Consider the following 17,424-nt stretch of genomic DNA (forward strand, 5'->3'; position numbering starts at 1 on the left):
TTAAGAGTCCATGCATGATATTAGCTGAACCTAGCCAAACAGGTCGAGCGTAAGTGAGCTAGGCCAAGCATAATACTAAACACAGTTTTATCACAATTAAATCGAGTCGGTAGCATCGACCTTTTTCCTTCAATAAGTTTTATTAAAAACTATATTTGTTATATATGGAACATTATACATGTATTTTTTCACCACTTTTTCTAGAGTAATTTTGATTCTTTTATCTTTTTCAATTTGAATCAAATCATCCTTATGTTAGAGAGAATTCAAAGAATCTATTGCTCATATTCATGTCATCTCAATTTTTTAATTTTGCTTTAATTTATTTGTTTCTTATTTTATTTTTTCTAATTTTACCACGTATCTATCTTAACATCCTCATTTAACTATAGTAAATTAGTTTATAAATCATAACTCCAGCATTTTATGTTATCATTCCCAAACTTAGATAAATTAAAGATGGAGATTGATGCGTCAGATAGACAGGTGACATAATAAAAAATATTAGTCAAATCCAAACTACCTAAGGCCAGGGAGCCATTATATCCCAAGTACATTGACACAAAACATGGGAGTTGCACGCAGCCATCGAGGGTTGGGGGAAATGTCGTGCTAGGATTGTAACCATATATATGATGGGAAAATGTTCTCTAAGCCATCAAAAGAGGGTGTATGCTAGCATATGTTTCTATCTCTCCTTATATGAAATGATATCAGTGTCGTCCTATGATACTATTTCATTGCACCTTATTGGTGCTTTACCTTATACCATTTGCTTAGACAACCCTCTCCCAATATGGTTATATGAATCTGTTGAGAAATTGGGTCCAAGTGTTGTCATTGTTGGCAGCAGTGTGGTGGTTTTGGTTCGATAATTGACTCGATTTGTTTAGGTTCGATATTTGGATTCGGGATTGAACCAATTTGTTTGTATCAAACATTACATCAGCCACAAATATGATGAGGAAAGAAAACCACTTTAATTAAGTAAGCAGAAAATCGGTTTTGTGGTTTGTACTTGAACCAGCCAAGAACTACAGCTCTTATATTAGGAATTTTTATGTAACACAACATCTTAAGATATTAGATGGTGAAATCAACAAGCATTGAAGCATAACAGCTCGAGGATTGATACAATAAATCAACCTTGAGGAAGTTGACTCAAATTCAAAGTATCCCATTAATCCTATTCCTACTAGGATTTGAATCTCACTTGATCAGCATGTGGACAACATTGAGCTCTACATCTAGAAGGTTGGTGAGTTTGCAAGGATTTAAAAAGCAAGGGTCCACATGGGTATATCATATAGAACTTCAGTAGTTTAATCAAATAGAATAACTCATCTCTACGTGGACAACAAAGCTTGAAGCTCAAATTGAAGATGGGAGTTCAAACAAATTTGGTTTCTCTTACTGAAGCACGTGGCTAGCAAGGAGTTCAACTCCGTATTGAATATGAAATCCTTTGAGATAAAAAGTTGTATACGTGTGATCAAATTACAACTTTATTGTTCACGGATTGAGCCCGTGAGAAATAGAATTCCTTATGCGTGGATAGCTTGAGAAGTGGTGGACAACAACATATAATAAGACTCCGAGATCGAGTAGATACGAAGCAGATTAGACAGATGACTTTGTGATATAAAGGAATCCTCTCGACAAAGTAAAGTGCACCTCTCCATTACTAGAAAAAACCGAGAAAGAGAAAGAGAGAGAGAGAGAGAGAGGAGAGAAGCAACATTGAGAGAGATCCAAAAGGCTGCTATGTTGATGGTTTCAGCATGTTCTTCTATATGTCAAGCAAGCAATCATCAACGGGGTTTACACAGGCTGAGGTAACTCGTATCTGAAATCCGTATTTTTGTATTCTAGAGTGTTTATTGTTGAGAAACTCTAGATCAATGATGTATTGGGTTGGGATTTTTATTTTATTGATTTAAAATTGTGAACCTAGCAAGTTGGGGCTTGTCTAAGGTGTGGAGTTGTTGCCCTTGTCTGAGTTGCATCTCAGATTGAAGCAGGGATAAGTTCCTAGACCGTTGTAGCGGTTAAAAAGTTGAGTATTGGAAAAATACGAAACCCTATATGGGTATTCCTCCGTGGAGTAGGCACTCTGACTGAACCACGTATATCTGGTGTTATTGTCTCGCATTTATTTTTCTACATATATTTGAAGTGCGTGTTGTGCAGAGTGATGGGACACTGTCTAGTAAACTCAACCACATTGTGATGTGAGGTGGACGTATCGTTGTTTGCATGATTTGTAATTACGGGATTGCTTCGGCCAATCTAGAACTTGAAAATTGGAAGTTTTTGTTGGGTTGCAATTAAGGAAATTTTTTAAACTACTGATTCACCCCCCTCTCAGTGTCAACCTGAGAACATCAGAATCTCCCATTGAAAACCTTTTGGAGATGGGTTGGATTGGGGTGGGGTGGGGTGGGGTGGGGTGTAGTGTAAAAAGTTGGCATGTGCCGACTGGTTAAAGCATAAGATCGGCCCGACCATTATTAAATCTGTTAGACTCAAGCACTGATCTATTAATAATCGGGTCTTCCCAATGCAAGGTAGTGGAGGTCGGACGGTTGGCCAATTGGAACTGACTGATGACCGGCAGTTTATATCCTTGATTATTTCGTTTAAGATCATTTAACCTAATTATATTAAGCCCAATTATAAATCGAAAAAGATCAATCAAATAGAAATGTGTCTATACCTTGGCCTGCTATGTCAGATTACCGATTAAACCTAACCGAATCCAATTAACCGGAAACAACCAGTTGACAAACCCTGGCTTGATTGGAAATCCATAGGATGAATCCTGGAATTCCAGAATTTTGGAGGTCCACATCTAATATCATGATCAGATCGTAATCTCAACGACAACAAATAAATGGGGACATCAACTGATCACATGGGTGTTTGCGGTTTGCGTACGTATTTGAAGTTTTGAACACGCGATGGATGGTGACGCCTCGGGATCAGATGGTCCTCTTTTGGTTTTCGAAATTGGGACCACTAAATATGAAACGTGTGATTTGAAGTTCACGACTTCTTGATACGCACGGCACATGGGGATCCTGTTTTTAATTCTCAATTCTTCACCCATCGGCCCCTCCTATAAATCCTAATGGGATATTGAAAGCGACTGATCAGACGGTTGGAATCATTCCCATGATTTCTATCTCCGTCCCTGACAGAATAAACCTACGTTGCGTCCATTGATTAGTTGCTTTGGCTGTTTTCGGTCTTAAAATCTTGCGGAAGAGAATGGAGATGTGTGGGGTCCACTCATCAATCCCAATCCACTTGTGGGAACTGCGGCGGCCGTTGTATTCATAAGATATGGATTGGCTGTATCAGCTCATATCGGGCATAAATTCAAAAAAGAGAATCAATTTTTACTAATAACATTTGATCAGTTTAAGTATCGTATCGGTAGTTGGTACCGATGATGTCGATTTAAAAAAAAATCAATAAATAAAAATAAAAAAAGAACAATCGGGTATTGTAAAATTTAATAGCAAACACAATCTTAATTAGCCCATAAGCCATTGGCCCATAACGCTCGAGCTCTATTGCGACTGGTTATAGCATAGACTAACACACTAAAGCAATGAATTAAGTGTATTTCAATTAAGAATGATTGCTTAGCGCAGCTGGTGGGGTAGCGGTGTGTTGAACCTTATACATATCAGAAGGTCGATTTTGGAAATCGATCACCCTTATCAGTTTGGTTTTGGTTTGGGATTTTATGAAACTGGTATAAACAAAACTGAACCAGACTGATCGAAACTAGAAACCGAACTAACCCCACAAAAAAAGGGATAAAACCGATTATATTTAGTATTTTTCAATGTGTATATATGAAAGCCAAAACCAAATCGATAACAGCCCGGTAAGGCCAATTAAACCAACCAGATAAAAGACCAAACTGAAATCAAAATCGAACTGTGGCTCAACAGTTTAGTTTCGATTTGTTCCATTACAACCTAAAGCTGGTTCAGCCGATTTATATGGATCAGCCAATGCATAATTATTTTTTTAATTTTTTTTTTTAACAAATGAAAAAAAATGGTTTTTCGATATGGTATGATTTTTTTTTTTGTGAAAAACTTGTGTTTTGATTTGGAATCGGACCTTTGCCATGAGTAGTGATATCGGCAGTGATTGACATCATGAACTAAACCCATGTGCATAGATCCCTCAAAAGAGAGTACATTAGCACCTTCTCTCAGTGTCACATGAAATGTTTTCATTACCCTCCTATGTATGTGTTAAGTTTGTCTCGAATTCTTGACTCGTTTTGAAGATTGACCCACTTCGACATATTTTGATGGCGATCCGAATGAAAAGTTTTATGAGATTTGTGATGGAAGCAGAGGGATTGGGTTGACATGGTTCAACCCGATTGACCACGACCCGATGGATCGACCTGTGACTTGGAGTATATAATGTACAATCGACTTGTTGAGTAAATCATTATAATTTGGGGGTTTTTCGAGCTAGGGTTTTAGGGCGAGTTTTCTCGCCATCGCTTGGGTGTAATCTTTCTTCTGTATAGTGAAACATTTTCTTCATCCGTGGACATAGCACACCACATTAGTGTGTTAACTTTGTTAAATCTCTATGTGTTATATAGATCTGTCTTAATTTATTTTTCATATTTCTTGATGTTTACTATAACAGTATGAAACCGGTTCACCACACCTATTAGTACGCTCCTCAATGCTACCCGCTTAAAGAGCCCTCTTCCCATATAAAATTATTGTTATTATTATTATTATTTTTTCTTAGTGAAGCAACATGAACACCAGCGTCGACGCAACAATCCAATTGAACTTTATGTAGAATCTCCTGGGACACGACTATATGCTGGCCTTGCGTGACGTACATGGCTACCTTCCATCACCTTCTCATTCTATTCTACCACTTATTATGGATCTTCAGCTACACGTCCCAATCTAAGAGACTTTGACGTCTAACCTCTTTTGAGCTCTCATATTTTGAGTTGTCATTTTATTTCTTCAATCTTTCTGTTTATTCTCTTCTTAGTTGGGTATCTCTAGCTTTCCCACTTCCATTCACTACTCAGCTATCACTTGAGCAAAACTTTGAAGTGGGGCAGCCAAACACTGAAGAGTTGGGACCAACCCCTTAAAGGATAAGAAGAAGTTAAGAACATGACAGTGAGAAACAAAACATTATGGGTTCCACCAATTGTATTTTCTCTCCAGCCCTTGCATTGGTTACCTCACAGCTCCTCTCATAGATTAAGAACTAAGAAATGAGGCAACCAAGCAATGAAGAGGCAATGAGTTTGGAGTTTTGGACAAAGTACAAACACTAGCCTTCATGCCACCTAATTTCAACAGCAAAAAGCATAAATTATCATTTTAAGAAGAATGTGGACCTTGGCTTTTGGGTTGGCAGGTTCATGCATGAGGAAAGAGCAAGGGCTTTCTGGATCACAGATGAGGGATTCATGAAATCTACCAAAATCTTTCCACTATATAAATATACATGAACAGCAAGGAGCACTTGTAGTCATATACCCTATCATAAAAAGCAACTTTAGATCAACTTGTTTCTTCTTCAATGCCTTATCTCCACTGATTTTGAGGCTTTCTCTTACCAGAATTGCATATAAGAAAAGGATTTCTTTTCTGTGGTGTCATTTTGTCCTCTCAAAATCCATTGGAATTTTCACTGCACCTGCTCTTCTGATTATGGGGTTTAAATGGTCTATAATCAAAGCCCCACCATTTTGATGGATTGGTATTTCTTTTGTTGTTACAACCCTAAGTGCAGGGGAACACATGAAATTGACCTGATTAGATAATCTCCTCAAACATCATTCCAGATTTCATTCTTTCTGGAGCTTTGCTTTGGTTTGTATAAACAACACAAAGAATGTGAAAGTTTATGTTCCTCTAATTAAGTTGATATGTAGATTAGAATATCTCACAGGAAAAATCACTTCAAAAGGGGTCCCAAGCCCCAACATCTGCACATGCACTGCAATCTGAAGATATCTAAATCTTTCAGTTGTCCCTCTCAAACTCCGGATTTCGGAATTTCTACCATTCATAAGAATGTCATAGATTGGACCATTGTTATAATCCAATTCAGTTAGGATATCTGCAAATTAACTAGGTCCCATGGCCCTATATGTATGATAGATCTGTCACACCATGCCAACCATATATAGCCCATACAGGCCATATTCTCAATAACATATAACATATGAGACTCATAGGTTACTGTCTTCCTCCAATTATTGGGTTTCTAGGGATCAAAACAAATCCTGGGACCTTTCAAGGCATTGTAATTCATTGGATAATAGTGTTAGGGTTCCATAAGAAAGCAACGATCCTACATCGGATGATGTGAGTAGTCTGATATGATCAGAAAATCCCCTCAACACTGTATTTCACTGTACTACATCCAGAATACCACTGTATGACCAATGGTTCTCATGCTACACAAAACAAGAACAACAGACAACCAGGTGCATTATCAGTAAAAACTTCAAAGAAGACAAAGCCTTTTACTTACCAGCATTCATTTCAACTGCAATCTTAATTCTCTTCATCACCATCATTCAGTACTCGGTAATTCTATGCCTTAAAACTATAAATGAATCTGTCTCTCCTGCACCTAAAATTCAACCTCTTTATTAGAGCCCCACTTAAACCAGATATGTTCTGTAATTCTAGAGGAAGCCAAGCGCTATTCCATAACTTATTACCCAGGCAGGAGAAAACATTAAGAACAACTTTGAGGAGCTGAGAAGCTGGGTTTTGCCGTAACTACTTCACATTCCACTGCTCATGTTAGAGGAAACATCTGAAAGAAGTGAGTGGTTTTTCCATAACTACTAACAGTATGTACCACAAGACCAACCTCATTATGTCCAGAAATCTAGTTTATACATTATTCTTATTTCTAAACATTGCTGCCTATCTTCCTATCCATGCTTTAAACCATGAAGGTCTGTCCCTTCTTTCATGGCTCTCTACTTTCAATTCCTCCTCTTCTTCTTTCTTTTCTTCTTGGAACGCAACCCACCAAGATCCGTGCCAGTGGGCCTATATTAAATGTTCTACAGAAGGTTCTGTAACAGAAATCACAATCAAGTCAATCAACCTCCCTACCTGCAGATTCCCCACTCAGATCCTTTCCTTCAACTCCCTCACCACCCTTGTGCTCTCAAATGGAAATCTCACAGGAGAAATCCCAGCGTCAATTGCAAATCTATCTTCGCTGACCACTCTTGACCTCAGTCTCAATGCTTTCAATGGAAACATCCCTTCTGATATTGGAAAATTGTCCAAACTACAACTGTTATCATTGAATTCCAATTACTTTGAAGGTGAGATTCCACCTGAAATCGGCAACTGTTCAAAACTTCAGCAACTTGAACTCTTTGACAACCAGCTCACAGGACGAATTCGTGCAGAATTATTCTATTTATCAGGTCTGGAAATCCTTCGGGCAGGCGGAAATCGAGGAATTTATGGAGAAATTCCAATGGAGATTTCAAACTGTAAAGGCCTAATGTTTCTTGGACTTGCAGATACTGGGATTTCTGGGCAAATTCCTTCAGGTATAGGAGAACTGAAGAATCTCAAAACTCTTTCAGTCTACACTGCAAACCTCTCCGGTGAGATCCCACCCGAAATTGGCAACTGCTCCGCTTTAGAAAATCTGTTTTTATATGAAAACCAATTGGTTGGCAAGATTCCTGCTGAATTAGGCCAGTTGAAATTTTTGAAAAGGATCTTGTCATGGGAAAACAATCTAAATGGGAAAATACCAGTAGCTCTTGCAAACTGTTCACATTTGACAGTTATCGACATCTCTTTGAATTCACTCAATGGTGAACTTCCTCCACTTTCTAGTTTGGTAGCATTAGAGGGGCTTTTGCTGTCTAATAACAACATTTCTGGTAACATACCTCCATTTATTGGCAACTTATCCAACATGAAACAACTTGAACTGGATAATAACAGGTTCTCTGGTGAGCTTCCCGCGGAAATTGGGCAGCTAAAGGAGTTGTCTCTGTTTTATGCATGGCAGAATCAGCTCAATGGAAGCATTCCATTTGAATTAGGCAGTTGTGAGAAACTTCAAGCCTTAGATCTTTCCCACAATTTCCTATCTGGACCAGTTCCAATGTCTTTATTCAATCTGAAGAATTTAACACAGATTTTGATGTTATCCAATGATTTGTCTGGTGAGATCCCAGCAACAATAGGTAGCTGCACCAGCCTAATCCGTCTACGCCTGGGCTCAAACCAATTTTCAGGTCAAATTCCGGCGGCTATTGGTCTTTTAAGTCATTTGAGTTTTCTTGAGTTATCAGAGAATCAATTCTCTGGACAAATTCCTCCAGAAATTGGTAACTGCACCCTGCTAGAAATGGTTGATTTGCATGAAAATAAACTTGAAGGCATGATTCCCACCTCTTTTGAATCTCTTAGAAATCTCAATATTTTAGATCTTTCAATGAATAGAATATCCGGATCCATTCCAGAGAACGTGGGAAATCTTACTTTGTTGAATAAACTAGTTTTATATGGAAACTGCATTACTGGTTCGATACCCAAATCCTTGGGTCTCTGTAAGGATCTACAGTTGTTGGATATGAGCAGCAACAAAATCACAGGTTCTATCCCAAATGAGCTTGGTAGCTTGCAGGGTTTAGATATCCTATTGAATTTGAGTTGGAATTCTCTGTCAGGCCCGATTCCTGAAGAATTTTCAAATCTTTCGAGGCTTGCTAGCTTAGATCTGTCTCACAACATGTTGACAGGAAGTCTAAGGGTATTGGGTATGCTCGAAAATCTTGTTTCCCTGGATCTCTCATACAATAAATTCTCTGGCCATCTTCCCGGCACAAAGTTTTTCAGAGAGCTCCCCACCGCCTTTCTTCGTGCTAATGAAGAGCTCTGCATCAATAGTAATGAATGCAAAGCTAAAAAAAACCTCTACACCAAAAATTTAGTTCTCCGTGTTCTGCTCAGTACAATGTCAGTTGTTGTAATCGTAATTTTGGGAGTCTTATTCATTAGCTGGACTGGTAGAGCAGCAGTCAGGAGAGATGAGGAAGAATACTATGGATCAGACTGGGAGTTTACCCCTTTTCAGAAGATAAACTTCTCCGTTGACGATGTTGTTACAAAGTTGTTAGATTCCAACATCATTGGAAAAGGCTCCTCTGGTGTGGTTTACCGTGTTGAGATCCAAGCAGGTCAGCTAATTGCAGTGAAGAAGTTATGGCATGTTGAAAATGGTGATTTTCCAGAGAGAGACTCATATTCTACAGAGGTCCAGACTCTTGGATCAATCAGGCACAGGAATATAGTGAGGCTTCTGGGTTGCTGTACTAAAGGGAAAACTAGATTGCTCTTGTTTGATTACATCAGTAATGGGAGTTTGGCTGGATTGCTTCATGAGAAGAAGGTATATCTAAACTGGGATTCAAGATACAATATAATAATGGGTGCAGCCCAGGGTCTCTCCTATCTTCACCATGACTGCGTCCCCCCAATTGTTCATCGTGATATCAAAGCTAATAATATCTTGGTCGGATCACAGTTTGAAGCTTATCTCGCAGATTTTGGCCTTGCAAGGCTTGTAGATCCCTCAGACCGTGCAAAATATTCCTGCACTGTGGCAGGTTCTTATGGGTACATTGCGCCTGGTATGTAAAGACACTTCATTTTCTTTCCTCCTTCCTAATATGTTATTCCTGAATTAGTATTTGCTTGCAGAGTATGGATACAGCTTGAGGATCACAGCGAAAAGCGATGTTTACAGCTATGGTGTGGTTCTTCTAGAGGTCTTAACTGGAATGGAGCCAAATGACCATCAGATACCTGATGGTACCGACATTGTCAGTTGGGTTCGAAAGTCGGTTCAAGAAACAGAAGTAGAAGCAGCATCCATTCTTGATCAGCAACTTCAATGCCGATCGGGTACTCAGATCCAAGAAATGCTTCAAGTGCTTGGTGTGGCTCTCTTATGTGTGAACCCTTGCCCAGATGAGCGACCCGCCATGAAAGATGTAACAGCTCTGCTCAAGGAGATCAGGAATGAGACCGAGGACTTCAACAAACCAAATTTTGTGGGCAAGCAAGTAGCTAGCAAACCCAAAGCAGCAGTCCACTGTACTAGTTTTTCTAGATCATCGGAACCACTTATCAGTTCATCTTCCTTGTTTATTTGCCCAAAAGATGTATCTGGAGCAGGTTGATTTCTTCTCATTGACATGTATAGATCTTCTTTTTGGAATAAGACTATTGAATTCCATTCTGGTTCTAATAATTCTGCATTTGGTTCAACCTATTTGTTATTGATGTAGCTTGTGCTTCCCTACTGAACTTTTACTCTTCTTTTGGTTTCTTTCTTACACTTTAATTGGTATTTTTATTTTAAATCAATCAGGATTCTCTGATTCTCAAAAGCAGAGGATGAAAGAGGAATTGATAATCAACTAAATTTCTGTTTCACACTGAAAAAGAATCCTAAAGAAATAAGATTGATAATTTCTCCACATCCTCCCAGCCTTCTCTCTCAATTTGATCAGTAGAATCATTGCACAACATAAAGCAACAGCGATTGAGACTCCATTAGCCTAGCAGCTTTCACACTGGACACCTGCCACAGACCAATAGCTTTCCCACAAATTGAGTCATCTGTGAGATGGGAGAAGAAAATGGAAATGGGTCTTGACCCAACCTTGGTTGGCATGAGTCACATAGAACATACACTCATGTGAAACAAATGGGCCTACTTCTCAAAAACATCCCAACTAAGACACAAAAAAACAGCTCTCATTCTTCAAGTGATACATTGTCTCTGGTCATGTGACACAGGCCATCTCTGGCCCACAGATGGTCCTCTTCCCTCATCAGACACAGTGCCTGAGAATGCAATATAGCATCAGGAAACTCCTTTAGGAACTCCAAATATGAACCCTGTTTACTCTGAAAAACCAGTCATTGAAACATTCAGTTCTTAACATACTTAAACTACAAGATCAATATTTCATTCTATTCTTGAATCAGATGGATATCCATATGTCCTGGAGGTCCTAGATCCAATTCTCCATTGCTGAAACAGGCAATGATATTTATTTTAAGACCCATAAGTATCACAGTTCCCTTAATCATTTATCATTTTGAGTTCTTGGCTACAGGATTACTTGAAATTGTGAGATTGAACAGAAGGAACTTTAAATGTCTTTTGAAATGTGGCTATCCTAAATCCAGGAGTAGAAGAAGATTGGCTCAGAAAATTCACAGATTCACAGTAACTTATTAGGGACCAATTGATAAGAAAATCTTCTGATCTAAATCTTAAAGCATCAAAATGAAAGTATTTACCAAATAAATTAACAGAAAATGTTGGCATATTTTTATTTTATTGTATTTATTATTATTATTCTTTTATCAAGGCAGATAACACCTCTCCTCAAAGTTTATTTAATCATCAGCAAAATTCAGATCTGGTTCTTATTCGCTACCTCAAGAATTACAGAAAGTCTGAAATATTCAATAATTACAATGAATTACAAGAGATTACAGGAATTAAGAAACAGCCCAGAGAAGGAAAATATGAGAAAATCTTTATCCTGTTGTCAATACAGGATAAGATGAAACAAGTTGTTACAGTTTACAGGATCTAATCTGGATGCCTCTTTATACTCCATCCTACACTTTACAAAAAAACAGAATGAATTGACCTTTTCAGCATGTGAAGTAGGAAGACCAATAGTAAAACCCTAACCGAGTATCAATACCTTGTGGAGAGAAAAGCAATCAAAATTATAAATTACCTAGGTTTTTCCACAACCTATAATGATTGGCCACTGAGAACTCAATCTATTGCCAAAGCTAAATTCCCTAAACATAACGATTGATTCTTAAAGTTGGTTAGTTGTCAATTCAAAAAGAATGCATTCTGAAACCTGATTCTTCTTTTTTTTCTAATTGTAGAATGTGATAAAAACTCAGAATCTATTTCGAGAATGCATACCAAATATTACCTTGGAGTAGAATCCTCAGTTTAAAGTAATTAGCTTGAGTGATTGACCCACATGTAAGACCAGGCTTTACCATGGCTTTAGAAATCGGATCTGAATGCCGATTCCTATAATCTATTTTAGATTCGATCATAAATTTTGGTTCTTTTTCTCTTCAATTTTTTTTTTAAATATTATTTGTTTCTTCTTCCTAATTTCAATTTCTAGGATTTCGGTTGATTCCAAATCGATTCCAACCAATTACGATAAGATTGATACATGAAATGGTTTCAAGAGGTAAGAGATAAAAGAGAAAGACTATCTTGTATTTGTTCTACATTCAGGTCAATTATACATTCCAAGAAATCATACCAAACAGAACCGTAAATCCTACTTAAGGTGTATATGTAGTCCATTCTCTTTCTTACCCAGAAAAATAAAAAAAAGAATTAGTTCATTCTCTTTAACCACGATTAAAAGTTGAGATATTCAAGGGGTGAGGTGCCTAGGACCCATAAAAAGTTGAGGTTGAGATGATTATATGACAAATGTACCTTATATATTCTAAAACCCAATTCTTTTTTATTTTCTCATTTCAGAATATGCTATGTTCCACACCTAGAACCTATTCCAGAATACATAACCAAACACAGGCAACAAATCACATAGTAAGACAATGACTGATTCCCTTGTTGGGAAGTCAACTATCTTGTATATGCCTTCCTTATCCTCCAATAATCATCCCTTATCGTTGACTTATCCAAAAATTAAACTAATGGGCCGGGTTTATCCTTAGAAGCAACCCCAATCCTTGACCCTTAGGTACATATTATTATTATTATTTTTTTTTAATGAAAAATGGTGCTCTATAGAAGTGATCATAGCTTCCAAGACAAGCCCCTATACGATAAGCAGCGCTTCCGCAGGACCAATGGGCGATACGCATGCCAAGACTCGAACTCTTAAGTACATATTGCATTTTGCAGGAAATGATTTGACGAGCTCAGAAGACTAAAATCATCCAATAAGAACGATCTTAGAGCTACCTTCTTATGCCTCAGTACATGTTTTGGAAATATTCTCATATCAAATCTCTCAAATCTAAGAGATAGATTTAGTTATTAGACATACCCAATAGCCCATAGGGAGAGGACAACTGTAAACTCTAGAGGTCAAATATCAGGTCTCAATCAATCTACAATATGAAAGGAAAAAAGAATTTTCTATTGCAGAGAAGATGAAGTCATGGCTGATGTCTGATGGTGATGAGGATGACGCCCCTTCCAATGATTTAAGTAAAGAACATCAGATGACTAAAGGATACATCAGATGCAAATCCAGTTCAAAGCTTGGCTTTTTACTCTTTCTCCTCCTCTCTTTAGGTGGTTTCAGAATCTAAAAGGTAGGGTAGATACCCTTTTGTAACCTATGTAGGAGATAAGAAGAGGAAGATTTAAGAGACCAAATGAAGAGGAAAGGAGAAGGGTCTGACAAGAAGGGCTCAGGGATAAGGTCTGCCATTGAAGAGCTTTCCTCAGTAGTCAGAGATAAACCTGGCATTCATCAGGATACAGCCCTCATGATCCCTTCCAAGCCCTTTCTCTCCACCTGCAACTTGCTTCTTCAAGTTCTTGGTTGGTTCCTCTCTCTCTCTCTCTCTCTCTCTCTCTCTCTCATGCACACATGAAACACAATTCAACCATTGCACCAAGCTCTGCAATATAGCTTTGTTACACCCACCAATTAATAACTTACCCATCGATCTGGTCCTTTTTGCAGATAAGATTGGGCCAACAATGGTGGTATTGAGACAAGACGTACACCAGAATATTCAGGTAAATATTGCAAGAAAAACCCAATTAACTAAAACTGGAGCAAACACTTACAGAACAGTGAGGGGACTGCAAGAGATTGGAAAAGCTTGAGCTTCTTAATTTCATATATGTTTGTTGGTTACTACTCTACAGAGATTGGAGAAGCTCTGTGAATCAGATCCTTCAATCCATTCAAATTTGGTTGAAGTTTTGAAGAAAGAGGATAGCGAGGGGACTGCAAGAAAGCCTACCAGTTCTTCAAGAGCCTTGGTTTGGCTCACCAGGTGCCTCTCTCTCTTCAGAAATAGTTCAGTCTCATAATCAGGATTGTAACATGACTTGCTTCACTCATATGCTAGGTCTATGGACTTCGCAGTAGCTTTGTTAGACAGATTAGTAAAGGATCCAAACCAGCCCATTGAGCAAGCGGTGGAGTCTTCTTATGATATTGCACTGAAACCATGGCACGGTTGGATTGCTTCAGCTGCTTATAGAGTAATAAACCTGCTTATTAACTATTCCTCTTCACCCTCACCTCTTTTTGGTTATAGTTATAATGCATCCACCCATGGAGGATGATGACCTGTTACTTCCAACATGGCAGCTGATTTGGCGACAATTAATTTCTTCACATGTTGGAGATGACATGGACATCTGATCAGATATGGGTTTCATATTGTACCACCCCAACTCAAGAATGCCTTGATAATATATTTTTATAGGTTGCTCTCAAGCTGATCCCTGATAGAAAAACCTTCATTTCCTTGCTCATGGCTGAAGATGAAGACTATGACCAGCTAAAGGAGGATGTGCAGTGCTTGGTTTCTTTGCTTTTGCCTCTTTTAGATGACATTCACTCTGTCCTGGTGAGCCAACAAAATCCATATCCTATCAATTGTTTGATCACAAAAGAAGTAAAACTGATCACTTAGTTTCTGTTTATCTTCTTCTTTTTTTCTTTTTCTTTTTTGCAGAGAAGCTTTCACTTGGACAAGTTAAAATCCAACTAAGTAGAGAACAAATAAGAAATCGAATTGGTTTTTCTTTCTCCAACATAATTTCATGTACAAAGTGTTAATTTTGCCTACTCTAGATCTCTATTACTCTTCAATCTTATGTACATATACATGTGTTTTAATTTTCTTTACTAGTAAATTTGTATTATTCAATAAGCAAAAACTCATGCAAATAATGATTACAACTGTACAAAAGCTTAAACTATATATTGGGTGTGGAAGGATTCACAGGTATATGAGACCAGATGGAGGCAGCAACAATGTTTGCTCTGATACCATAATATAATTTCTAACTCGATCAAAAGCTTCAACTATTGGGTCATGGTTTAAAGTATCTCTGATACCGATACGATACCATACGTATCTTAAATTTAGCCGATCGATACGATACACACCGATACGATACATGAAATTTTTAAAATCCTTTCGTATCGATATATATCCTACGGTACATGCCGATATGCACCAATACACTATCGATACGTACTAATACTCTATGGAAAATATAAAATTGAGGTGAAATATACATTTTGGTATGTATCGATGAGTATTTGTATGTATCGTTCGGTACGTATCGATGAGTATCAGTACATATCGGTGAGTATCGGTATGTACCGATACGGTGCACTACGGTCATATAATGGCCAAGATGGGTATTTTTTCAAAAAACATTATTTTTTGAGTGTTTTTCTTCCAAAGTTGCTGCCAGTCATATTTCTCTCTAACTAAAGTGGAAATCAAGGTTGGGAACAAGGATTTTATATTTATGGGACAACTACAAACCTTGAATTCTTAGTGCGATACCCTCAATTTAGTGCTTATGCATAATACATGTTATCAATAGCTTTTTTTAATAGATATTTTATGCAAAAGTGTTTAGAAAGGTGTTTCATATCCATTTATATGCGTATCTTTAGCATATCTTAGTGTATCTCCGATACGATACGATACCCTCCGATACGTATCTTAATTTTGGTTGATCGATACGGCGACCGATACCGATACTTTAATTTGGGTGGAAGGACTCACAAGTATACATCACAATAGAAACTTTAAGGGTAACCAATGGATGTGGGACTATTCTCTCAACAACATCTACTTGTGTTATTACCTCATCCCAACTATTTCTGAAGTAGATTTTAATGGATGAAGTAGCAACTGAAATATTCTTTTTTTTTTCTCAAATGCCTCCTCCTTTATTTTTGTCTTTATGTGTGTGTGTGTGTGTGTGTGTGAGAGAGAGAGAGAGAGAGACGCAACCCTAAAAACAAAAACAAGAACAATCAATGTACACAAATTTATAAGGTTCGGCAAGATTGCCTAAGTCCTAAATGAGATTAGATCCTGCTTCACTATCAATGGAGAATAAGGTTACAACGTTCATTCTCACACCTTTCATAATCGCTTATAGAGAAAGTAAACCTCACTACAAATATATAGCGAAAAACTCTAATACCAAAAGGTATAAAATTGCCCTCAAATAAAAACTGCGATGTTCTATTAGAGGACCTACACCAGTACTCATTGGATTAAACTACGACGGAATACAAGACAACATACACCAACATGAGAGAGAGAGAGAGAGAGAGACTTATGTTCTACATTCATGGCTGATGGGAAGAAATTCTCAATAGTATATCCAAGATAGCATATTTTCTAGTTGCAAGGAATTACGAAGTTCCTTCCACTACCAATTCATCCATATATAGCTGGAGGAATTGAAAATTTGTCTTGCCTCTCCTCCACAAAGCATCATCCATGATTAAGTTCCTTGTCGACGAGGATTAGTTTTCACAAGCTAGCCTAAATAATGGTCTCTGCTGGCTTGACCAATTCCCTTGATCAAGTATCTTTTTGAAGAGCCATGATGGTGATCATGTTTGTAGGGGGAAAAAACTTGTACGTATAAAGAAGTACTAGTGCATGCTATATAACAGGGCATGGAACTCGATCCTAAAAATAAATATGGGGATAATGTTCTTTGTGGGGGACCACAGTCTCCATCGTTGTCTGTCTCTCGCCTCCCCCATGTGAAATGACCTAAATAGACAGAAGAGATCCAGAGATAGTCTATGTGAGGCACCGATGGAGTCTACGCTCTCCCACAAAGAAGTGAAGAACACTCTCTCATAAATGTGGGAAAGAGATCATTGCATGGATGTGTGACCCTTGCACCAACGGACAATCGCATCAATATAGATGGAATTTTGTATTTCACAGGAGGTGGGGTGGTATTTTTATGCGCTCTTGTGTTCGGACACAAGATTTACGAGATCAACTTTCTTTTTTTCAACAAATATATATAGGGAAGAAGAAAACTACCATGCAAGAGGCAATGTAATCCGGTGATTGAATAAAATCCCTTTTTTTTTTGCTTGCTTTTGTTTATGGCAAGAACAATACCACACCACCAAGGCTCCGTTTGGTATCATTCTAAAAAAACATTTTTGGAGTTTTTTGTTTCTATTGGAACAAAAAAACAGAATCTTCTGTTTGGTGCACTTATGGTCCGTTTCTATTTTTTTGGAACAAAAAATGAAAAAAAAAAACTGAAAAAAACAAG

At 37.8% G+C, this 17,424-nt stretch overlaps 2 protein-coding genes across 2 annotated transcripts; both read left to right on the forward strand.

The window, feature by feature from the left end:
* Positions 1-6,241: 6,241 nt before the first annotated feature.
* LOC122074783 (LRR receptor-like serine/threonine-protein kinase RGI2) lies at positions 6,242-10,329 on the forward strand. The gene is made up of 2 exons (XM_042639749.1): positions 6,242-9,709; positions 9,780-10,329. Exons 1-2 carry the CDS (start codon positions 6,889-6,891, stop codon positions 10,259-10,261), a joined length of 3,303 nt encoding a protein of 1,100 aa, XP_042495683.1. The 5' UTR covers positions 6,242-6,888; the 3' UTR covers positions 10,262-10,329.
* Positions 10,330-13,374: 3,045 nt separating this feature from the next.
* On the forward strand, positions 13,375-15,129 carry LOC122072863 (glycolipid transfer protein 3-like). Its single transcript, XM_042637288.1, has 6 exons — positions 13,375-13,665; positions 13,811-13,866; positions 13,999-14,129; positions 14,205-14,340; positions 14,568-14,711; positions 14,820-15,129. The coding sequence occupies exons 1-6, from the start codon at positions 13,497-13,499 to the stop codon at positions 14,853-14,855; spliced, it is 672 nt and encodes a 223-aa protein (XP_042493222.1). The 5' UTR covers positions 13,375-13,496; the 3' UTR covers positions 14,856-15,129.
* The last annotated feature ends 2,295 nt before the right edge of the window (positions 15,130-17,424 follow it).

This window comes from Macadamia integrifolia, chromosome 3 (genome assembly GCF_013358625.1).
Source record: "Macadamia integrifolia cultivar HAES 741 chromosome 3, SCU_Mint_v3, whole genome shotgun sequence".
Lineage (NCBI taxonomy): Eukaryota > Viridiplantae > Streptophyta > Magnoliopsida > Proteales > Proteaceae > Macadamia > Macadamia integrifolia.